We start from the raw sequence: 26114 nt of genomic DNA, 5'->3' as shown, positions 1-26114 counted from the left end.
GTGTTACAAGTTAATTCTTTCACATCAGAAGAAGAAAAAAAAAGGTTGATCCTCTTTTCAGATGAGGGGGGGAAAAGGGTTTAAAATATCTTAATTTTATTTTTTCCCAGGGAAAAAGGAAGAAAGGTATGTAGATAGAAATAGAAAATAGAATAGAAAAAAGAAAGACGATGAAAGGATACAAAGAGACAAAATAAGTAGATTATATGGAAAGGAGTAAAGAACGAAAATTATATTGGAAAAAATTAACTGGAAAGTGTATTCTATTTTATAAGCAGAAAATATTAAGATAGAAAAGTTGAAAGGTACAGGCATATTAAAACACCATATTCTGTGCAAAGGGACAAAAAGTACAATGAATGAAAGGGGAAGACATAATTTTAAATTGAATGGAGAAATAAGTGCATATGATATTTTAAAATAATTTCCCTCTAATAATCAGCAGCATATATTTGAATTTGTACTTAAGAATGACTTAGATTTTTAATGGATGCAGAATTAGTGATACCAAAAAACACATGACACTGATCAGCAGTCTTACTGAAAACACAGGTAAGGGTTATCAAAGTTTTATTTATGCAACTCTTCACTTTTATTTCATTAAAAACTAAAATGATAGCTACAGTAAACATAAGGGGTTTCTTTGATGTAAGCTTGCCAAAAAATTTTTCATGCCAAAAAAGTAGAAACCAAAAAAAAAAAAAACAAAACCAAGGATCAAACACCATGAATTCTATAATAAGATCTTGAAATTAGGAGACTGAGTAATAAACAAGTTAATTATATCAACGTGAAAATTAATTGTATGAAGTAATGTTATTGCAGGAAGCCAGGAAGGAAACCACAGTCTTTGGTAATGCTAGTAGATGCCAGTGGCTGGTTAGCTCCTGCTCCATTGCCATGCTGCACAGCATCCTCCTGGAGCCCCTTTCATGTCATTCAATTCTGATTTACCATCAGCTATCATAGCTTTACCATGCACATTCTGGAATTGGCACTGAAGGCTTGACATAAAGCCACAAAGGCAACTAAATTCCAAGTTAAAGCTGAAATTTCATTCTAAATTCTCCTGATGGTGGGGGTGTTGTGGAGCACATGGGAACAGCGAGTGTTTGAAGCCCCGGCTGGAACCACACACAGAAGAACAAGCTGAGAGTGGAATTTCAGCCCAAGCCTTACCATTAATGCCACATAGCTCTTTGTGATTTGATTTCTCCTACATGGCACTGTTAGAGGCAGAAATAAGCCCAAGTCAATCCCAGAGTTATTTTAATCTATGCTTACAAGAGTCTTGTGGTGATAGTAACAGATTCTTCTCACCCATTGTGCCTCTGAAATTTGAATTTTTGTATCCAGCTTGTCTTGAGTTTGCACTGTTGGAAACTGCTGAGGTGTTAGATTACAGATGTCTTAACATCTGAGGTTCAGCCTTAAATACATAATTATTTCTTACAGTATACCTGTCTTTACTTGAAACTCATTTTGTGCAATAGAATTAAAGAGGAAAACTCTGCTTTTTGCCTGATACATGCATTTTTATGAGCAAAATGAGATTTCACGGTGTTTTTAAAAATGTCAGGAATGTCAAATCTTTTTTATCTGAAGGACTCATTGGATGACTCAGGAAAAACTGCTTGGAAATTAGTCAGGATTTAATTGAAGTGGGAAGGATACTGAATTGTGAAGACAGAGCTTGCTCTCCTCTGCACTCTTTAGATTGGTACTTCAAAAGAAGATTAATCTTAATTTTTAAGTGATTGAATCAGCCTTTTATTCAAAACATAATTTTTATTTAATCTTTGGTTAGGCACTTGGAATAATGATTAGAATAGTTATTCAAACATTTCTCTATTCTAAGTACAAAATTGGTGTTATGCTTATAAGTTTTTTTATTCAAAAAACATGAGCTTTCTACTTCTTCCCATGTATTTCCATCCCTTACCAGCTGTCTTTGGTGGGTCTGGCATCCCTGCTGGATGAAGACTTGGAGAGATACGTGTTGGTGAAGAAAATAATAGTGCATGAGAGGGCGGGATACAGCTTTTTAATGGGATGGTAGCTGCTCTAGCTGAGCTCATGATCATATCCTGGAGGTTGTTCTTTGCAGATGACGAATTTCTTTAGTAGTGACAGGTTGAGTTCCCAGCCACCCTCTGTTTTCCTCATATCCAACCTGAACCTCCCCTGACACAGCTTCAGGCCATTCCCTCAGGTCCTGTCACTGTCAGCACAGAGCAGAGATCAGTGTCTGTGATGCCTTGTTTTGTCTAACTAAACCGTGAAGAGAACATGCTGATACTTTATGTGAAGTTTAGAGTTATATACTAATGCAGTACAGAATCTGGAAAATATGAAAATGTCTAGCTTGTGTTTTAGGCACTTAAGGCATCATCTGCCCCTCCTCTTCCCCTCAGGAAGTTCAGACTGCAGTGGGGTCTCCCCTCAGTATCCTCATCTCCAGGCTGAACACACTAAGTGACCTCAACCACTCCACATATGACTTTTCCTCAAGGCCCTTCTCCATATTTGTTGCCCTCCTTTGGACACTCTCTTAACAGGTTAATACCTTTCTTACGTGGTGATGACCAAAACTGGTACCTATGTATTTCAGTTAAAATTGTGGATTGATGAAATTCAGTATTCTGCTATCAGTAACAAATCTAGCTTTGGACAGAATTCAGATAAAATACTGCAAGACTTAAGAAACTTGAAAATCCATTTGGTTTGAACATATTGTAAAATTCACTTTTTGCTTCTCTTCTAAACTTTTTTGTATTTATGCAGAAAGATTGCTTTTCATTACATAATTTTCATTAAAGGACAACTGTGAAACCATTTTCAACTTTTTTTTTTAATTTGCCATTGGGGAAAAATTGCTTATGTTACCGTGAGGAGGATGGGATTTTAATAAGAATGCAGCAACCATGAAATATTCATTTGAGATTTACAGCGTTTGTTGAGTCTTGTTAACTAAGCAATTATGGAGTCACTTGTCCCGTAAAGTTTTAAAAAGAATAAAGCTATATTTGTTGCTACATTGGATGTTTTTTAGGCAGTATTTTTCAGAACACACAGGTCTGAACAGCAGCAGTGCACTTGTGTTATAGGCTATGATAGAGCCCTATACAGCAAGAAGCTTAAAGAAGTTCTGTCTAAACCAAAGCAAGTCTTGGCTTCAGATACTTAGAGGTGGCCCATATTTTCCTTGCTTATCAGAATATGACTGTTTTAAATCTAAATTGTGAGTATTTTGGGGTTTTTTTCTTATTGTTGGTTCCCTCACAGCCTTCATTGAAACCTGAGGTCTGAGGCAAACAAACATGCTACAAGGGAAAGCTAAAATTGACTATAACAGGTGCTTGTAACCTATCATTCAATGAAATATTTTAACAAGTCCTTAATGCTAACAGAAGGGTGCAAGGCATGGGATTAAATAGCAAGTTGTAGCTTTCTATTTAGTCATATAATAGTGTATAATATAATATATGATGATAATAGTTCCATGATTAATGTTCAAATACACACTGTGTGTTCTGAATTTTAGATTTTCACATTTACCTGTTGTCACTTACCATCTCTGAAATACTAAAGTGTAAATATCTCTGCTTCACTGGGTCTGTGTCCTGTTTTGCTGCCAGTGAGTCCTGATGCTACTCATCAGAGTATTGTCAACTTGTATGATTTTGATCCCAAGTCTCTCAATATTTATGAGGAGAGGGTGAAGTTGGAGATTTTTTTCTTTACTTACTAGTTGAATCTTTGGGTTTGGTGGTATGATCTCTGACTCTTTTATTGGTGTTTTCATTGCTTTTCCCATTTTTCTGGCTTCTCTGAAACACAGGCCCATACTTAAACTAGAATATCATTATTCTCCCATCTTAGGAGTTGCTCCACATTTCAATAATTAACTTCAGGAATGGGTCATTTGCATGGATATGCAGCACATTTCAGCCTTTGCTGAGCCAGCCACTAACCTTGGTGGGTTTAGGTTTGAATTTCTGAATTTGACTCAGCAAGAGCCCAACAAGTAGCTGAGCTGGCAAACAAGGAGGTGCAGGACCACTTAACGAAGAGCAGGGGAGTGGGAAGCTGAAGCAACCTTTGGTGACATCCAACCATTAATTTGGCTCACCTGTGTTGTTAAAGCATGCTCTAAGTGAAGCCAGAAAATACTTTGACTATCGTATAAGCACATCATTCTTTAAGGCTGTGCCAAAAAAGCTTTAATTGCTGGTAGCTTTTTGTTGTGGCTACCCACAAAATACTGAGGTTGATTGAGATAGGATATAGGACTTTTTCTAATTCCATCTTTGGTCTACAAATGCAGTAGTCTTTTTTTTCTTTTTTAGAAGGAAGATATCATTCATGCAGATGTGGATGAAAGACTGTCCCTTCGAAAGCACCGCTTCATGCATTTTGCATCATTGGAATATGAAGGAGAATATTACATGACACCAAGAGATTTCTTGTTCTCAGTAATGTTTGATCAAGTTGAACGTAAGTTGTTTTCTCGTCATTGTATTTGTGAAGGAAAAGAAATTTGCTGGTCCCCTTATAGACGTCATTTGGGATCACTGGGATAATATCCTTTATGTTACATAAATCAGCAGAAGGCAGTTTTAAAATGTTGTCCATATGGATTCTCACAGACACTGCTACCCTTTACAGAAGTGAAGTGAGGCTGATGATTTAGAAATCTGGTGACTTGCTGATGACATCTCTGCATAATTTGCATATCTGATCAGTATGTAGTTCCTCAACTGCTTACATGCCACAGAAAATAGAATGAGTGTATTGTAATAGTGTTCATACCATTCCTGGTCCTGTTCTATCCACTTCACCAGTGAATAATTCTGTTACCTTTTTTCTCAGAGGAGTCAGTCATGGGAGTGAGTTAAATGAGAAGAATAGAGCCCACAGTTCAGTTCTGCATTTTTGGTTTTAAAACTTCTTTGATTTTTACGTAACCTAGTTAAGAACAAATCAAAATCACAGGTGTCTTTTCAAGATGTACTTTTAAAAGTGTGCTTTCTGAGGAGAAGATAGGAGCAGCACAGAAATAAAAAGTGCATAAGTCATCGTCCTTTACTGCAGGTTTTCTGGCTTCATTAATTCTACCCCATTCCTTAAGCTTCCTTTGTATCTTCTCTTATTTCCATGATACAGTAATTTTTTTAATGATATCTGCTTTTTTCCTCAAAAAAATTGGATTTTACCCAAGATTTCTTTTTTGCTTTTGAAAGGTTAAGTTTTTCCATTTTCCAGATAGAATTAACACTTAGAGGACAAATACTCTGTAAGTTCATCTGCTGAGGGAAAGAGGGAGAAATCCCAGCTTTAGTAGTTGTTTGCTGCAATCTGTACACGTTGACCAGGAGAGCATGTTGTCCAGAAAAAACCGTTCAAAGTCTGGGATACTCTGTCTACCTACCAGCAAATGTTATAGTGAGCTGGAAATCCAGAAGGGAATTCAAGGTCCTGTGAAAGGGTTTGAGAGGGAGGAAGAAGGAGACCAGAATACACTTTGATTCAAGCCTGTTGAAAACCTAGGACAGAAAGCAGTTTAAAAGAGCTGCAAGTGGTCAAAGAATAGGATGCAAGTATCTGTAAAAAAAGAAGTTTTCTAGTGTCTGCCAAAAATCTACAGCTGATAAGGATACATGAATTCACTGCTGACACACAGCTTCTAATATTGCACAAAGCTGACTATAAATCCTTAGAAGGACTTTATGACCTTGAGAGTCATGGAGAATTTTTAAGTATTTTTAATGTATGTTTTTAATGTGTGGGTGGTAGACTTCATTCCCCCTCAAAACCTGAGTCATTAAGTTAAAAACCTAAAAGGGAACTTATTTTGAGTTTTCCTGCCTGAAAGACAGAGAATACAGAAACTTTTAGTTTTTGAAGGTATGGTTTTCAGACAGTTATGTCTGAAGACAAGATTAGAAAGATAAATGTTTTTCAGTCCTAGCCGTTCATACATATTAATTGGTTACTCCAAGTGTAATAGTACACATGCAGATTTTTAATGAAGTGGTATGTGGTGATGTGTAATGCAGCCAAGTTAATTTCAGTTGCTTTGCTAAACTGAGTAGGAAATAGCATTAAACAGAAAAGAATAAATAATGACAAGGAAAAAAAACCTTTGCTCTAATGCATATTTAGCATTTCAAATTGAGGTCAGGCTTGCAGCAATAACATCATAGATGCTTGATAGAAAAATGTTGACACTTTAATCTAATGTTCCTAAATTTTTTTTTAAACCATCATTGGTATGGATTCTTTGACCAGTAGCTTAAACATAGTGGTAAGCAATTCTCTTGATTTCTCTTGCTTGGGATTTTACAATTTTATGTGACTGCAAACAGACACAGAATTTGATAGCAGAGAAATATGGCACTTGAAGTGTTTTAAAGGAAGTGGTTTTATTCATTGTGTTTAGAAGAGTTTCATATGAGGAAAATAAACAGAACTATCTCAAATGTCTGTCCTGGTATATTCAGAGTCTGTCAAGATAGTGAACTTCATAGTAAAGCAGCAATTATTTTGGAAGCTTTCCACTTATATAATAAAATAATTCTCTTTCACCCTGAACAGTGCCTTTAGACAGGAAAATGATATGACACTTATCTTAGAAAGTGATACCCTTCACTTACTGCATACTTAGATGCAATTTTAACATGTGATCCTGCATCCAAATGGTGAGTCTTACAATGCTGAACTTCAAGCTGCAATGATTTGGTTATTCTCTACCTATTTTTGATTAAGTGCTAATAAGTAAAAAAACTCAAACTTCTCTGCAAAATCTGAAGCACCCTGGCAGTAACCATTCATCTTCATAAAATGTTTGCCTGGAGTTTTCCAGTTGGATGCTGTTTATAGTAATATGGAAGACTTAGGGCTGTTGTAAAGTTTTGTTTCTGCTGTACCTTTTACAGACAATATGCAGAAACTTCTGACCAACCTCATGAACAGTTTAGTTGTGTAGTTGTGAAATAGTGCTGAGGTTGATCTGACTCTATTCAGAGATAAATACTCCCACAAGGGAAAAAGGCAAGCAAAAAGAAGGATGAGAAACAGTTATGAATTGAGAATAGAAGACCTTGGCCAGCCAGCCTTAAGGATTTTTGCACATGGGTAGTTGTCATTGGAGAATTGCTTTGAAATCTCCAATTAGTTTTTAAACATAGTCAAATTTAGTAGAAAGTGAATGTGGTGTTTTGTAAACCAGATGAGTTGTTGGTGCTAGCATTAAAAAATACCAAAATATTTTAACTATGTACAGATTGTCAAGTGAATTTCTGTACACAGTTTGGTGGAATTTATTACTGAAGCAAAAATCTTAGGTGTGCCCTTTGACAAGATTGCAAAATATGCAATAAATTACGATTTATTATGGAACACTTTACCAGATAAGAAAGCAGATGAACTGTACTGCAAATGTATCAGCTGTCATCCAGCCTAAGTGGTCTTGAACCCTGCCTGGTAGACCTTAGTTCACTGCCTCTGTCATTTGTTTCCTGGTGCATGGGTTTCTCTGTTACTCATTTTCTTTAATATAGGCAAAAGTTGTGAAATATTGGCATTCCTGTTAATTAAATCACACCTTCGAAGTTATTTATTGTCAGGGTGATAATGAAGAAAAATATTTACAGTACTTCCATATAAGGAGAATGAGCTGATAACAAATGCAGAGTTTCCTGACAGACTTTTTGTTCTACGTATTGGCAAAGCAAACAGGTCTATAAAGGAATAAAGACACCATCCAAAAAACCTTTGCTTGCTTTTAGAAGCAGTGCTTCACACCAAGTTACTCTGTAAATATGTGCCTAGTTCTATTGCTGTTAGTTATTTTATGAAAGGAAGCAGCCACCTCATTATAAACAGTGGCAAACAGTAAATGAGATGTGGTAGTGTGGCACAACATTTATGCCAATGCAAAAATAATATGACAGCATTTTTATTCTGCCAGTTAGTACAGTGCATACTAAATGTACCATTGGGGATTTTGGATTCATGGTTACATGTCATGTAATCTTGTGTTAAAACTATGTTACCTTGGGGATGTGTGGCAAACCATTGCAAAACCAGCCAAGTTCTTCTGGGTAGTCTGTGGGATGTTCACGTACCTGATAGTTTAGTGAAAAAGTTCTCTGTTAGTGTTCTTATCATGATGTAAAAATACTTCATAATGTCTAGTAATATCTAATACAAATAATGTGAACTTACTGCATTGCATCAGAAATTCTATCATTTTCAAGATCACAAGTACAGAAGGGATAAAATTTTGCTGATTTACACTGAATTTTCATTGCAATGCCAGGAGCATTTTCAAGAGACCCTTCATATAAAATTCATGTCTTAAACAGTTATGCATACTTAGGCTCATATTCCAGATTAGACAACTAATACTGTGTTTGAGCTCCATGGAAATACCATCTCTGATGTGCTGTTGCAGAATGAATAAGAAAATCTGTACTAATTTTTGAAAAGGACTGCAAGAATCTTCCTTCAGGTAATTAAGATTTTGCAATGTGTTGAATCTGAACTGTGCTTATGTACATTTTTTTCTGGAGAAGATTATTCTATTCCTCTTCCAGGTGAAAGACAAACTTTCAGGTTACCTTGTCTGACAACAATTGACACTTACTAAATAAATATCATGATCCTTCTGTATCTGCTTAATCCAGATTTTATGTGTTGCAGCATCTTCATTCATTCAGCTACTGTAAAAGAGATTTTCCTGTGTTCTGATACTAGAGGCAGTATTTCAGAGGCAGTATTTCCATGGTAGAGTCCTATCTGTCAGTGAGGTTTAGTGAGTTCTAAGTTTCCTTGGAGAAGTTGTTCAAGTCAGTTAAGCTTTCTGTGGGAACACAGTTGGCACAAAGTTGTGGTGTGTTTACAGTCTTGATATGATGGGTGGTTTCCTATCACAGCATCAGCGTGGTCCTGGCTGTGAGAGAATCTGAGGAAAGGACAGAGTGCAAGGCTCTGGTGGCTAAAAATTTGAGTTCTCATTGTCCTTAGTTGAGGTCAATGCTGTTGCAGTCAGTGGTGTTAGGAGAGCCAAAAGGGAGAGTCAGTAGATGAGCACTTGGGAACGACCTGAGTCAGTCTTTTTATTTTTGAGTCTTGAGTATTTGCCTTTGGCAGGAGTTCAGGTGCCTATGCTTTAGTGGCTTCGTTTTGACCTGAATTTCATGTGCAATAACAAATCAGACTGATGTGAGTCATGCATCAGTGTCAGATCTAAAATCTAGGATTCAGAGTCAAAGAATAAGATTGAAGCTTGTCTAAATGGAGAAACTTCATATGGAAAGTAGGGATTGAAGTGTTGTATGGGGAGCCATTGATATAGCTAGGAACTGAATTCAATCCTTTCAAATTTCTAATGTGTTAACAATTTTTTTTCTCTATATATCTTCATTTACTGGGTTTTTTTTTAATACAGATATGTCATTGTTGCTCAAATCCCCCAAACACAGAAGAGAACTTTGCAAGCTGAGTATGCACAACAAAGATGACCCCTTGCCCAGAGCTAGATGGAAACTAAAGTGAAGATAAATCCAAAGAAATAACATGATGTTTAAGGTCATTAGATTAACCTCTTCTGATTTTTAGAAAATGAAACAAAATCAGCCATCCCTAGCCAAAGGTTCTTAGTCATTGTTTACTCATTTCTTGAAGTGGGGTTGTGAGTAACGAAAAATACTGTTCCTGTTAAGGAACTGAACATAAAACCAAAAAAACCAAAATAAACGTTGATTGCTGAGAATGTCTTCCATACTGTGGATTTTTCATCCTCAGCTGTCCTTAGTCACCCAAAAAGCATTAGGAAATCCTACCACAACCCTGTCAACGTCTCCAAAGTAACTTCACTTTCCCTTTCCCCAAAGTGTCCAAATAGAACATAAAAACTGGTGTTGTGCATAAAATACTATATTGTTTTGGATCTAATGTTGAGCTTCAACCAATTGTTGGTAATTAAATTAGCTAATTAAGGGATGGGGTTTTTTTTCCTTTTCTTTTGTCCTCATCAATTAGATGTTAACTCTGATAAGTAACGTATATAGGCTGTGTGTTTCTCTAAAAACTAATTTAACAGTAAATAGTTATTTGTTTAGAAATATGGCAGAAATTCCTATGATCTTGATAATACGTATTTATGTCTGGACATATGTTTTGTTGTGAACTCCAAATAAACACTAATGCACTTTCATAATGGTTGCATCACAAGATACTACACAATGGAATCAAAGATGGGATTCTTGAGGAGAAATGCAGTGTTTCCTCTTGCAGCATTCAAATCTGCTCTGCTGGCCAGGCTTCTTTTATGGTGTATTAACCACTGGCCTCTTCACCAACTTATTTCTTTGCCCCCATTTTTCAGAAAAGTGTGTTTGGTTGAGAGTCTGAAAAGCAGCTGAAGGGGAGCAGCACTGAGAGCAGAGGTGTTAGGTGAGTGCTGGCTTCCAGCACTGTAGCCCTGCAGCTGCAGCAGCGAGGAAACGTGCATGGTCAGATGGGAGAGCAGGAGGAAAGGGTACCACAGAGCAAAAACACTTAAAAAGGAGCATGTTTGAGCATATCATTGCACAGGGAAAATATGTCCTTTTTTTCCTCCAGTTCTATTTCCATGCCTTCAACCATGTTGCAGTTACCTGAGATACGTTCCTTGTACAGTCAAATAGGAAAATGTATTTTTGATCCTTAAATTTATACTGTCATTGTATTAATTACATTTGTGTGGTTGCAGGTATGTCTGTGTGAGACAGTAGTAAGGTCATACTGAGTTCATGTCTGTTGTGCTTGATTCCTATTTTTCCCTTTGTGGCATTGATGACTGCATTGAAGAGTGATGCAGTTTGAGAGTTCTTACCTCATTTGACTGCAGTGCTTACTGATTAGGTAGCAACATGAACAAGATAATTTGAAAATACATTACTAGCTATTTAGTCTTCTGAAAAACAGTTCAACGAGAAGACAAATTACAGCTCCTCGATGAATGAAAGCAATTTTTTAAAACTCAGCACAAAAATAGCATCGATAATAAAAGTGATCAGGCTTCAGCAGAGTTGTGAGCAAGAGGCAAGTGGTCTCAGTGCACATCTTGAAGGATTTGGTTATTTAAAGTGTGAAAGTTATTGGTTATTTAATGGCATCTGAATGGAAAACAGATTCCCTGAAACGAATGAAAATACATTGTGCGCGTACAGAATACTTGTAGTGCAAGTAATGGAAAGATCTGGTTATTAATAACAGGAGTCTGCTTGTTGTATAAACATCGTCTGCCTTAGAATTTCAGAAATCTTGCAACAGTTTCTGCTTTAGTCAAGTATTCCAGTTTTGTGACATGCTAATGTGATATTTAAAATACCTTACAGAGAAGTTACTTTTTTTATACATATGATCACATTTCAAGAGCTCGTACAATCATTCTTGGTCTCTGAATATTTTTCCTATCTTTTAAGAATTTTTTTTGTTTTTTAAAACACCTCACACTGTTTCAACTACTTTTATAACATATTGTCAACATACCACAGAAAATATCTCTGGGATTTGTTCTCCCACAGGTTCTGAATAATTTTTGACAGATTACTTTAGTATTTTTTTTTATAATTCAGTGGAACTTAATCAGTTCTGAAACATCCTGCTTAACTGACAATTAAGTCTTAACAGATGTAGCGTGAAAATCAGAATTTTTTTCACTCTTAAGTATATTTTAATTTCTTGCAACGTATGTCCTCAACACAGACAGGTATTGGTTTATACCCAAGAAGTACAATCTGATTTTAAAATTCCTTGGCTTGCATTCAGTTATTTAAGAACTGATGAGGATCTGCAGACCACTGGCGGATGACAGCAGGTGCCAGGAGTGCAGGTCAGGCTCCTGCCAAAATCTAGCACACATTTTAGCCTCATATTTTCAGTTGTTTGTAACTCTTTTGGTGCTGATGGTTCCGTGCTTTTCCTTAGGCCAATGCTGAATTTTTATTGTATTAGTCATATGATTTATCTTTTTTTGAGTAACTTTGATACAGACTACTATTTTTCCCCTGCTTGTTGTCGTAAGAAATGTTACATTATGAGTTTTTAAAAAATGCCTTGGGTAGGACCACAGAGCATCAATCACTTTTCTTCTAGGCAGTAGCAGCAGGCAAGGTGTGCAGCCTGCTTTGGTAGGTGAGAGGAGCTGTCCTTGCTTGCCAAACAGCTGGTGTCTCCAGGGGCACCTTTGAGAAGTTCCATTGCTCCCTGCACTGGCACGGATTCCCTAAGGGAGAAACTGGCCAGGTTATGCTTTGTTTTTCACTCCCCAGCCTTGCACCTGCAGTGGGTTATAGCACCAATTGTGCTCAGTAGCCTTCCTCATCTGCTGTGAAACAAAAGCAAATACTGAGTTCAAAGACTTTTTTTTCCATGTGTAAAACACACAGGTTCCTCTTGTTAGAGCCACCTGCTTATATGGCTGTGCCCTCCCTTGGGTTACCAGCTTCATTACTACAGAGGAGAATGTAGACGAGACAATTTTTAGTAATCAAATCAGTCATCCAGTGTTATCCAGTCTCTCAGAGAGCTCAGGTCCTCACACCATCATCCATATTGCTGGCAAGCTCCTGGTCATTCTGCTGGCTACATTTTTTTTTAAATATCTTTCCTCTCAGACCTGGAAAAGCCTGAAAGTGAAAGGATTTTACAGACACAGCTAAAAAAAAATACTATATTTTCTAACAGATCCTGCCTTGGTTGTTACCAGACAAAAAGTAGTTCAACATTGCTAGTAGGTCCAAATCCATCCTACCTGGCCATTCTTGGTTTTTCTAGCTGTTTTTTTCAGCTGATCAGTATACATAAAATGCTAGTGTCCAGGGACTTTTTTCACCAAGAGCTGCAGTCATACTTGGCTTAATAAAATTCTTTTAATGGGCTCCTTGCATGGAATTTAAATAGAAGACCTGGCCAAGACAGCTACCTTTTGATGTTATTCAGTTTATTCCAGTTGTCTTTCAGGACTGATGTTTGAAGTCTTCAGAACAATGTGGCTCGTTTTCCCAGGCACCAGCCTTCTTTTCAAGTCTTGAATGTGTGAGCTTTGTGCCAATACCTCTAATACTTCTGGAACTACTGAGACAGTGAAATCTTGCTGCTGCATCGGTATTGGCAAGCACGTAGTAAAGTCATGTATCCCACCACAGAAACTGCCAGTTCCAGAAAACAGAGGACTTTTCTCCTTTTCTGTTCCTCTCCAAATGTTGGGTGGTTTTTTTCATTTTTCTTTCTCCTGGGGAAGGGGTGTGCATGTGTTTGTGTGTCGCCCACACCCTGACAATAGCGTTTATTCCTTTTCTGTGGATTTGCTGGCAACATAGAATGTGAGAGCTTCCTTCTGTTTCGCTGTCAGTTTCTTGGGAGAAACTGTAAAATCTAATGCTCAAAAATTTCATCTGCTTCTCTGCCTTTCTTTGAATTGGCTAAGGAGAAATATTTTTTGCCAGCTGTATGGTGGTAAAGGCAGTCTCTACTGCTGAAAAAGTGAGAGGGTCTTTTAAACCAGTATGGTCATTTTAAAGGCAACATAAATTACTCTACACTTTCACTAGAAGAAAGCCGTCCATTGTTTGCTTTTCATTTGTATCAACTGTGAGAATTATAAAAAGCCCATTTAAAATTTGGTTCATTTGTCATTTCAATCTCTTTCCTCTGCAGCTAAAATAAATGCTCATTTCAAGAGGACAGTATTTCTGTCCAGTATTTCTGTAAAAAGGACAGAGGATATATGCTTAGTCAAACCATTGTAAGACCACTCATATTTATTACCACTGCTCACCTAAGTTATTGTGTAATATCTTGTAATGCATTTGTATGGATTTGTATCCTCTTTTAGGGGAATACTTCATGGTTTAGTACTTGTCTTTAATGTTTCATAGCTAAGTGTTTCAACATTTATCATATATGTTCTGTAAGTAAGCTCCTATTTCAGCAGTTTGAAATAAAACAAACTTAAAATATAGACCTCATACATTTTTTCATACTCAATTTAAAATATTTTTAACCACTGGTTATATTGAAAAACAGTGACACAATATTTCTGTTGCTTAAAAACTGTGCTGTTATCCACCCTGTAAGTCGTCACTGTCTGTATAAACCCTCTTGCTTGTATGCTAACATTTCCCATTTCCTAAAATAGTGGATTTTCTTCTTTTGAACCTTAGCTCTGTGTTACATTATAGATAATTAAGCTATCACTCAGCACTGGTCTTGTTATGTTAGCAAACCTGGGTTTATTTTTATCTCCTCTGTCTGGGTGAGGCCATCCATTCCACAGCTTCATGTAGGTGTCTTTATTCCATACTTTTCTGAGTGCGATTTATGTGTGTAACGCCAGCGTTGTTCCCTGGCTCACAGCACAATCCGCTAGGAAACACTGTCGTCTTAAGGAATGGAACAAGGATGGAGGTCAGCAACTTCTTAAATTAAGAAACTTCTGAATGTCAGATTGCAGCTTTAGTTAAGGAGAAGAATGGTTCAAAGCAATGCTTACTTGAGCAAAATGCTGAAATGTGTGTAGCCTGTGCTCTACCCACAGTCACTACGTGCAGAACAGCTTCCAGCACCAAGGGTGCTTTGGTCCTCATTTGTGTCCTCATATTGTCCTCCATAAGTCTGCCAAGCTGAGGATACTGGGGTAGAGCAAATTATTTTCTGCATCCTGAGGTGAGGACATTTTTGACATAATCATTGTATTGTGATTAGAACAGAAAAAGAGAGATCTGGCAAAGAACATCCTCTTAGGAGGTCATGTACAACCAAGGGCTTGATGCCCCCAGGTAAGGTACACTTTTGCTCAGGGAAAGGAAAAAAATGTTCATTTTTCAGTCCACAATTGCTCTTGGAGGAGAAACTAGTTTTTTTATCAGAGAAGCTGAGAATGGCAGGAAGGAGACAACACAAGAATGATTGAAAGTGGTGAACACAGAAGCCCAGTATAAGGCTGCTGTAAGTTAAATAAGACATTAGTGGGAATTTTGATGCAAAGTATGCTTCTGCATTTGTATTTGCCTTCTTAATTATATTTACTGAATAAGTATTTGTGTTCTGTTTCTGTCTTGACCTATTGCGATGTTTCCTCTGGTGCTTAATATGGTCAGAATTCTTCAGAAAATCTGGCTGTAAGATAAAAGCCAGGGTAAAACCAAATGTGTTTCAGAGGTTTGCTTCATCAGATTATTTGAATTCAGGGGAAGAAATTTTTTTTTCTGAGGAAATAAGACAATTCTAGAAACAAACAACTTATTTTTTGTAAGATACTTGTGATCTTCTTTGTCTAGCCTTTTTTTTTCTGACAGACTTTTTTCTTTATCATGAGGAGTTTGAAGTCAAGGGGTCAAGTGGTGGCTTATCTTTTCTTATTCAGTCTGCAAAGTTCATTCTTTAGTAGAGGAGGTGATGCACAAGACTTTCTGTTTTTACTGCTATAGAAGGCTGATGAACATCATGTCAATAATTTTTAAATGTACTATTAGCAGCATTAATTTTTTTAAGTTACAAATTGATAAGGTTGTTTTGATCAGTGCAATAAGGTATGATTAACACCAGTTTTTCAGCTTTTTTGATTGAATGGCAAAAATAGGTTAAACCTTTCATAGCTTAAAAAACAGGAGCATCCTGTTATCATTTACATACCCTTGGAGCCCCTGCTGTAGGAAAGCTTTCCAAACATCTGTTAATTGCTATGTGGCAGATGTTAATGATGTATAAACAAGTCAGACTCAGCAGGGGCTGTTACTGCTTTGCTTAGAGCTTCTCTGTGTGCTAGTAACAGAATGAGATAATCTTAGAAGTGGAAAGAAACTTCAGGCTAATTTAAAGATAAGGGTGAGAATGATGTGGACCATCAACTGAAGGAAAGCAAGTTAGCCACTGAAAGGAACTCCAATTAAGCAAGAGAAGGAAGAAGGAAAGAAAAAGTAGAGATTGCAGTAGTGCTTGAACCTGGAGAACTATGGAAATAGTGAAGTAGGTCTGTGCAGGATCAGTAAATGTTCAAAGCAGTAGACAGTGTCTTCTGTATGAAAATTCCTAAACATGGTTATTAGAATGTCCTTATCTTTCCAGTTGGAAAAAGTAATGTCATCACTGGGGTGTCATCTACACTAAAATGACCTTCCTAAAACTTTCATGTAAGGTTGCACTTCAGAGCCTTTAAAGGAAAAGTTTCCTTCTGGAAGTTCTGCCATAACAGTATTGTCTTTATTCAGCTCCAAATAGCAGCTTCCTTTATCACTATCATCCTTGTCATCCTCAGGAATCTAAAACATCTGAAGTGCTACAATAGCAGTTTTATTTTATTTTTTTTTTTTTCCCTGTCCTTCCTTAAGCTGATTTACTAACATTAATGGGGATTAGTTGCAATTATTAAGCTTCTGCTGAAAAAGAAAGAGATGCATTAGGTTCTGCTAGAGTAGGCATCCAATAATTCAGTTCATCCTTTTAATAAAACTAATTGCAAAATGGATGTGTTTCCTTGGTGAGTGTTTATGTACTCATATCTTTCAGTGGATAATGTCAGCAGAATTTAGGAAGGTGAAAAACAGATGGATATTATCATCAATGGTAAAAATGCAAGGTTTTTGGAGTAAAATTATAGACTAGTAGCAAGTGGACCCAAAACAACCTTGTGTGCTTTCTTTCACTTATATTCGTCATATCTTTTAGAAGTTCCTCTTACTGACATTCAACACAGATGGTAAATAATTTACTAAAGCCTTTCCAAATTTTTAATTAAGAGAATTATTTCATCTCCTTTTTGTCCTCTAATACAAATGTATTTGTATTTCAAGAAAAGTCTGCTGCAGAGGTGAATAGGAGGTGTAACTAGCCCGGTTACCCTGTGCAGTAATTGAACACCATCTAGTGGGTGTTCACTTAATCCTTTAATTCCTAAACTGAATCTATATTGGTTATAATTTACAAAGTAATTGTTCTCTAAACTCAAAAGCAACGCCCTCGGACAGCTAGGCACTGTAAATTGCATGTTCATGAATGGGGCTTTTGTTCTGGAAGCATAATAAGTGTTTGAATTTGTGGTGTTTATTGTGCTCTGGACAGTAAGACAAAATGTCCCAGGCCTTGAGTTTAAACACACATTTCACATTAATGAAATTACCAATATAGAATTGTTTCCTTTCAGTAAAATGCCCCAATTCTCTGGTAAATCCAGCGCTTAGTACTCACATGCCTCAACAAATAAGGCAAAAAGGCTATATTGTAGGTTGTCAGTGAGAACTGAAGCCAGGCTACAGCCTTCAACTGCATGAGATTGTTGTTGCCGTTAGTACAAGCAAGGAGGCAAAAGCCAAAAACTGCCTATGAAACCTACCAACTATTGCATGTATTTGGTGTTAGTGTATGTTATAAAAGCACATAAATGAATATTTTCTTTTTGGAAGGATTGGTCAGATAACTGTATTAAATTAGGGAGATATCTTGTATTCATAACACTTCTAGAAACAAATGTCTGCAAGCACATGCTAAACCAAATGGAACATGGTCTTGGGCAGCAGATCTGACTGACCTTGCTTTTTCCTGTTGTCATCATGAAAAGATAAGGACATTCTAGTTACTGCAGTAACCTCCAGAGCTCCCTTCCAACTTCAGCTATTCTGTGAGTGAGGTAATTTCCCTTAACCATGGGGGAATCCCACTTCATGGGTTTTCCCACAAGCTTCTCAGAAACTCCTGGGACCATCTTTCACAATCACCAAAAAGGTGCTGTTGGTGATACATTCCTTAAAACATTACCACTGGGAAGGAAATAAGAACAATAAGATGCTCAAAAGGATGCATTTGCTCTGTGGGGGATTGAGCCTCAGTTTCTAGACATTTGATGGAAGGACAAGCCACTAGGAGAATGCAGCATAATTACCACCATCATTAGAATGATGCAGCAATAGAAATCAGATACCCTGCTGTTGAGATTTCCATTTTGCAATAGTAGTACAGAAAAACATCAGCCACCTCTTTTTCTGTTTTTTTCTTCTAAAGGTCTGAGTAGGGAGTATTATAATATGATGAATGACAGTTTCCCAAACTGATGTTTCTAGTAAAATTTCATTATACTTTTCCAAGCAGATGTCACCTCTTTGAATATTTTTGGCAGTAGTTCTAAGACCTTTTACTGCATGTTGCTGTAATGGAAGTAAATCTTTAAAAAAAACCCCAAAACATAACAAAAGAGAAAGCATTAATGATGGTGTAAATAATTTTGATATGTGATAGGGTGAAACAGGAAAACCAGTAAAAAAGAGTGAGCTACTACATAAACTGGATCTAAGTAGCTATTTATATTAACAATACTCTTGAGAATCCATGCAATTTATGTGAAATGTCAATGCTCCTGGTTGCTTACCCACTGCAGTAATTTAAATTGCCTAGATGCACTGATGTGTCAGCTATTTACTGCTTGGACACAAGCATGATGAATGTCCTGTATCTGAAGAGAATTACAGTAACCATTGCATTTTTCATTCTGATACCATTAATAAATAAATTTTTTCACTTAAAATTCCTGTTTTAATTTTAAAATTTTAAATTACTTCAAATCATTAGAGTTTTTCTTTCTGTTCCACTTGGAATAAGCAATTTCAACAATATGCTGAAGTTTGTGCTTGGGTGAATAAGTTTGAAGCAAACTTTTTCATAAACAAAGAAGTTGAATTAATTTCACTAATTTTGACCTACCAAATGGATGAGGGAAAGGCTATGGATGTTTTCTACCTAGACTTTGAAAAAGCCTTTGACACTGTTTCCCTCAGCGTTCTCCTGGAGAAGCTGGCTGCTCATGGCATGAGTGGGTACACTGTTCACTGGGTAAAAAACTGTCTGTATGGCCAAGCCCAGAGAGTGGTGCTGAATGGAGTTACATCCATCTGGGGGCTGGTCACTAGTGGCATTCCCCAGGGAGCAGTTTGGGACCTGTTCTATTTAAAATCTTTGTCCATGATCTGGATGAGAGGACCAAGTGCATTCTCAGTGAGTTTGCAGCTGATGCCAAGTTGGTTGAGAGTCTTCATCTGCTGGAGGGCAGGAAGGCTCAGCAGAGGGAATGGCCTCAGATTACAACGAAGAAGGTTTAGGCTGTGTACTAGGGAAAAATTCTTCAGTGAATGGTTGGTCAGACATTGAAACAGGCTGCCCAGAAAAGCAGTGAAATCACGATCCCTAAAAGTGATCAGAAGACTTGTGGATGTGGCACTTGGGGACAGTTTACTGGTGGACTTGGCAGTGCTGCATTAATGGCTGGGCTCAATGATCTTAGAGGTCTTTTCCAACCTTAGTGATTCTATTGTATTTTGATGCTAAATTATAGAATCATAGAATCATTAAGGTTAATAAGATTTTTAAAATCATCAAATCCAACCATTAACCTAACCCTGTGGAATCCACCACTAAGCCATGTTCCTAAGCAACACATTCACCTGTACGTCCAGGGATGGTACCTCCACAGCTTCCCTGGACAGCCTGGTCCAGTGCTTGACAATCCTTTCAGTAAAAATTTTTTTCCAGTCTAAACCTCCCCTTGTGCAACGTGAGGCCATTTTCCAAACTAATTTTAGTATTTATACTTTTCAAATGTATGAACATGTATATGTGTGCACCTAAACTGATGAGATAATGCATGAGCCGAAGTCTGTTGGGAGCAACAGTAGTTGACCCACATGGTTATTTCTGGCATTATCTATAATTCTTTCATGTTGGAATATTCAGTATGTATCAAAGAGTACTTCATATAATTTGATGCAGTTTGAAATTATTTTCAGTTCCTGCTTAGGGGATAAATTTCATCAGAGGAAAAATGTGGAAAAGATGGTTCTCTCTGACATGTCTTCTTTTTTCTTATTCCAGGGTTAGTAAAGTAGCTTTATCCTAACGATAAATTCCCACATAACAGATGAATTCTCCACCTGGTACCTCAGTTATATTTGCTAGCAGGAGAGTCCAATTTGTAAAAAGCAGTCTTTAATATGCTTAGTCTTTAAGTTATTGGGGTTTTTTTGCGTTTTGTGACATGCATGTGAAAAGTAAGTTTGTCATGACAGGGAAGATCTTCAGAACACATATTGTAAAGGAAGTGGCTGAATGAGGCAAAAGGAGCGGCTGCTGCTGTGGTAATGGGTGCTTTATATTGAGTACATAAGCTTAAATCAAGTTTTGCATAGTAAGATAAGAATCACTTTCTGGCTTTGTTAAGACATTGACCTTGTCTTCCTTCATTTTGATTGTGGGAGGATTTGCACACGTTTTCATTCTGAATCCAAATTAATCTCTGCTTATAATTAAGATGCAATTTGCTCCAGTTGTGTATGCCATCAGATTTTTAACTGTGTCATTTCATTGTTGTTGTCCTTACCCCTCTTTATTTGTTCTTCTATAATAATCTTCTCTTGCCATAAAGTAGATTGCAGAACCCTTAGGCCAGGGATCATGACTTCTAACACCACCTAGTAGAGGAACAGAATTAAACCTCCAGTGCTAGGAGGCTGTCATAATAGTTTACCTTCATCTGGTGTTAGTATCCTAACCTAGCATGTTCTCTGACACTGTAGTATTTAAAAACTAGGTTTTGTTAGCAATATGAGATGATGGCTTAAAGGGTCAAAACCACAAATTTTACATTCTTTGTTTCAAAGTTGGATCAATGTTCATTAATTGATTCTTCCTGAAGGCATAGTCTAGCATATACTGTTCTCTTTGCTAGGTAGGACTGACTACAATCTCAAACAATGTAACAGGAATTTTGGGGGGTTGTGGCTCTGCTTGTGTGCTCTTTGTGGGAAGGTCCATGGTTTTGTGCAGTTAGGAAATGCCATCTATACCAGAAGTCTGCACTGCATAGTATCCTCTGTAAATTGCAGGAATTGTTCTCCACCCTTCTGGTCTCAGAAATATGTATTATGTATACAGCTCCTTCCAGGTAACCTTAATTGTCCTTTATAAGACTTAATTGCTGCAATTATGCAGCCATTCCATCTCTTGACCTGTAGTAAACTTTGTCCTTGCATCTGATTAAGTTCCTATTAAAACAGAGAATACATGCCCTTAGCACTGCTAACATCGAGCTGCTAGATAGCAGTTTGGAAAAAACAGGTTACAGATGTAACAAACACAGAAAGCATTTGCAGTATGTGTTATCTGGTTGCATGCAGGAGGACTCACCTGCTCAGTATATTAAAACTGAATGTCAGGTCAGAGGAAGTAATTGTAGCATTTATTTAAAAGAAGGAAACAGGTAAGTGCAAAATCTGGATTGAACACCTGTCTCAACCTGGAACAAATTGTTCTTTCTCTGTTCTGTTTCTCTGTCTTGACTATAAAGGGAGCCTAGGGTCATTAGTCAGGATGAAGTTTGCAGAGATAATATCTTTTATTAGACCAGTTACTCTAAGATGGAAAATCAGACAAACTTTTGGGCATATGAGCTCTTCTTCAGATCTGAAATAGGAGCAGCAGATTTCAAAGTTAATTATAAACCTTTTTCTGTGTAAGTCCTCACACCATCGTGATTACAGCAAAGCACCACAGAGATCACTAATTTAGGCACCTAATTTTTAGACATCTAAATGAAGCCAGAGGAACCAAGCATGAGGTGCTTATTTGGGACTTGCATTTCACATGATACATTTTTTTTCTGGATGCTCCCTCCAGTGCTGAGCTCTGTCTGCCCAGAGGACTGGCAACCTCTCCTGCAGGGGAAATGCTCAGCTGAAATTGTGCTCTCTGCTTGGCTTCTTGCTGCTTCTGTGTTTCCCATGAAGTCTTAGCTCACTTCTCATGCTGCCTTTGCAGGGCTATCCTTACTATGAGCCTTTGAGACTGCTCCAGTGTTTTGGGAGTTGTTTATTTCTGTATCCTGTGTGTCCTTGAAGTACAAGTCTTGTAGTAAGTTTGGAAGTTTGAACACATTCTTAGCTTTTCCTTACCTGCAGCCTTGGATAAGTTATTAGAAAAACAGCAGATCTGGGAGGATTCACTTTCCCTGGATAAGATCCAAGGAGAAGGTGTTCCCCTGCTCTCCTTGCCATTCCCACAAACTCCTGCTACAGTCCGAGGACTGAGCTGTTTGCAAGCACTGTAGTGGGCACCACAGCATCTGCTTTTACCTTAGTGCCTTTGGTTATTTTGGAACTCCTGGTGACTCGCCATGGTTTCTTTTAAGAGGTTTTGAAAACTTGCTTATCTTAATTCTTTTGTCTGTTTCAGTTTCCTAAAAGACTGTGTCATCCTTTGATGTTTCCTCCCTGCATCCATCAGCATCCCACCCTTTTTACCCCGGGCTGCCTGACTCACTGAGAAACCTCCTGGTGTTGACTTGCTCTGATGCAACTGCTCTTCTGAAATGGAGATTTGCCAGTGCTGGCCCCATCCCAGTGCTCTGTATTTCTTGTTTCCTCAGAGGAGCAATTGCTTTAAATAAAGAAGGACAGATGCAAAGCTTGTTTTGTAAAGCATAGCAGAAGCTTCTGTTATTGCAAATTACCTTTTCCACTGGGCATACTTGAATTCAATTCAGGTGGTTCAATTTACTAATTCATGTGACTGAAATTACTTTTATCAATTATCTTTCAATAATTGCAATGCAGTAGTTCAGTAAAAGCTTTCTAGCTGAAGTAGATTCTTAATTCATTTAAATTGCATGCTCATTTATTATTCAGATATTGGTTTGCCAGGAGCTAGCCTAGCAATCTGACCACTTGGTTTGTCGTGCCTTCCAAAGGACTTAAAATTTTTTGCTGTCCTTAATTTATCTCCAATATCACTAGTATTTCAAATTTATCTCCAATATCACTAGTATTTCAAAAGGAGGCCTTAAAGAACTAATTACTGGCTTGAAATTTTGTCCTTTATTGGTTTCATTAGCAGTAAGTACTTTATAAATGCATAGAAGAGCTTTAAAGAATGAGAACAAAAATAAGGTAGGTTAAAAAGGCACACTTTATTAATATAACATATTTGTCCAGTATCATTAAAATTATCTAAGAGAGCTGAGAATTAAATACAAGCTATTGAATTTCAAAGATCTTCTATTTCAGGCTAATTTAAACAGAAATTTAACAGCATCTCCCCAAGGAAATCAACATACACAATTCTTATCTAACCCAGCTCACTGGTGCAGGATTCTCAGAGTTCAGCTTGCATGAAAGCTGGCAACCAGTTATAAAGAAATACAAATTCTTGTTCCCATGGCAGGCAAGGCTGCAGGATGGGCTCTGCTGTAAAGGCTACAGCATGAGCTGCATACAGTGGGTGTGGTTTTTTAAATGCCCTGATCCTCAGATTAGGACTGTGCTGTAATCCCATCCAAAATGAGAGTTTGCTTCAATTGTGAATGTACTTAATGTTATCCTCGTCCTAATTTTTCATTAAAAAACCCAAGTGGTTTTGTAGTACCTCAGCATGACCTTGAACCTGCCAATATCCAGCAAAGATAGCAATAAATGCCATCCAAAATTAAAAAGCTGGGAGGTAATTTTTTCTTTTATTTTTGTTTGTAATTTTGTCTGTTTGAAATGGAGCTAAAAAGAGATTCAGGTCAAACCATCTTAGTGACTTTACTGATAAAAAGGACAGGAGTTTGTTCTTCTAGGAAAAGATACCTATTTTATACTGTTCATATTTGAATTTTAGGCTGTGGAAAAAGATTGATTCAAAAATTGATTTAGATTTCCATATTACAAAAATTAAGCAATCTTGCAGATATGTACAATTATGTTTTCTTGCAAATAATGGTAACTACTTTTGCTTTGTCCTTTGATTATTGTTGTTGGAGTTGTTGATCTTTGTGATTTTGCTTATTCTTTGAATCTAAGCATCTTTTGTCAGATCTAAGCCATTCCGTAGCTCTACAGGTGTAAAAGGGTGTTTACTGTGTGTGCAAGTTCAGCCTTGTTTAATTTAGCCCTTTCCTAACAGTAATCCTAACATTGATGTCAGGTCCATTCTAGGTCTTAGTGTGAAAAAAAGATAGGTGATGGAAACACTTCTGTTGTAAGAAATGTAAGTGACAAAATACCCAGGTTTGCCAAGGGCAAATTAAGACTGATGGAGCTGCTCTTGGCAGTATTTTCTTAATTACAGTTGTCAACTAACTTTCTTGGCTAGCAGCACAGAACTTGTGCGTTAGACTCGGTATTCATACAACTTAAAAAGCTAAAATGCCTTTGTGTCCATGAAAAGTGCCTCTGTACCTCTTTGTTTCACGAATGTGATGTAGGTGGTGAAAATTAAGTGATTGCATCTGTAAAATATGTAGAGACCCTTGAAAATACTCACTGTCATTTAAGCCAGCATTCCATAACAGTTGTGGCAGGTCTGTAGGAAAAAAAAATAAAAAGTTGTCGTCATTTATTCAAGTTCAAAACAATAAAAATTCCAAGTTTCTTTTTTCATATCAAAGTAAGACTCTAACTACTACAAGTAAGTTTTGTACTGTATCATTAATTTTCTAATTAGTAAGAATCTATTAAGGCAAAGCAATAAAACTAAAGAAAATTGAATCATCTTTTATTTATTAGATTACATAGACCCTAATAATTGTATCTATTGCCCATAGTCCTCAGAGACTTAGATCCTGATCTATTTGTAGTCATGTGTGAGGAATGATAGCACCAATATTTGTATCATAGGAAAAAAGAGGCACTTTTTTCCTTCAGTGTACAAACTGGCTAAGAAAACTTTCAAACCTTTGCAGGAGTTAACCTTCTCCTAATTATTTTAGACAGTCTTAAAAGATCTGATTTCTCAGAGGGCTGCACATTTCATATTAATAGAGCTTTCCTTGTTGCTGTTTAAAGGGATAAGTAAATAAAGTAAATAAATTGAGAAAATAAGCACCAAGATCTAACTTAGCATTCAAGAAGTATGTTTCCTAGTGAAAACAGAGATTTGAGTATTCACCCATGATTTATATGGTAACAGTACTGATAAAATATAACTGGATGTAGTTCTTAGAAAACATTAAAATAATTATTGGAGAAACTCATTCTACAGTTTAAAATTATTATATTATTATAAGATTATATTCTAATATCTTACACAAATCCCAGTATGAAAGATAACACTAATGTCTCTTGTGTCGGGATGCTTTTTCCAAAAACTTTCTACCCTCCAGTACGCATGCTTGCTGACATCTGCCCATGTGAGAAGAACACCATTAAAAGATTCCATATTTATTACTTTGCTGTGTTTACTGCTTTGAAAAGTAGAAATCTCTTTGTTTCTCTCTCAATCTGTCTCTTTCCTTCCTACCTTTTTTCCTGTCTGACTGTAGCAGCTGCCTCTTGTCCAGTCACTGCATGGACCAATTCTGTCCCACCTGGTGCTGCCTCTCACCGTGTCCTGGGGTGATCATGACTCTTCTCTCTCTTCTGCCACTCAGCAAAGACTTCTTTTCCTTTACCAGTCCTTTCACCCATGCAAGGGTAGCATGAACATCTCTATATGATTGTTGTTACTGTCTTTTCACCTCTGAAAGAGGTCAGTCAACACGTCAGCATCTTAAATATCCTCCAGAGGGTGGCTGTGGCTGGATGCAAGAGAGCAGATGTTGATGTCTCCACAGCCGTTTCTGTGACCTCTAGGCAGTTGCAGGCTGGTTAAGAGTCCTTACATCTACAAAAGACTTCCCTTCCCTTTTTTAAATTTTTGTCATGATACGGTAATTCTCAGTAAGGATATGTTGTTCCCCAAAACCGTGTAGCTGAAAAGTTTCAGCATTGTTGTGCTGAGTGCGACACAAAGAAGAGAAACACAGACTCAATTGTAGAGCCTCACAAACTTGGCCAACTGTTGTCTCAGCTGTAGCTCCCAGTGCTTTCTCCTTACCTTGCACCACTTATCAATGCCTTTGCTGTTTCAGCTTGCAGAGTTCAGCTTGTCTCCCTTCATCATCCTCCTGAATGTTGGCGAAAGGCCACTCCCCAGTGCACTGCTGTGGTAGCAGGTGTCAATCCAGATGTGGGGATCACCAGGAGAATTAAATGAATGGAGTTGCTGTTATATAAATAAGAGTGTATGGCTGGCCTCAGTGCAGACAGCAAGTACAAGGAGCATGT

The 26114-nt window shown here is 37.2% G+C and overlaps 1 protein-coding gene across 1 annotated transcript in view; it reads left to right on the top strand.

The window, feature by feature from the left end:
* The window catches only part of MICU2 (mitochondrial calcium uptake 2), a 147944-nt gene that overhangs the window by 78140 nt on the left and 43690 nt on the right, over positions 1-26114 (top strand). Inside the window, exon 2 of the mRNA XM_033051706.2 lies at positions 4350-4497. Coding sequence (XP_032907597.2) covers positions 4350-4497 — 148 coding nt within the window. The remainder of the gene's footprint in view (positions 1-4349; positions 4498-26114) is intronic.

The sequence above is a fragment of the Catharus ustulatus genome, chromosome 2 (assembly GCF_009819885.2).
Source record: "Catharus ustulatus isolate bCatUst1 chromosome 2, bCatUst1.pri.v2, whole genome shotgun sequence".
Taxonomy (NCBI): domain Eukaryota; kingdom Metazoa; phylum Chordata; class Aves; order Passeriformes; family Turdidae; genus Catharus; species Catharus ustulatus.
Note: the sequence above shows the minus strand (reverse complement) of the source record. Positions and strands in the feature narration are given on the sequence as shown.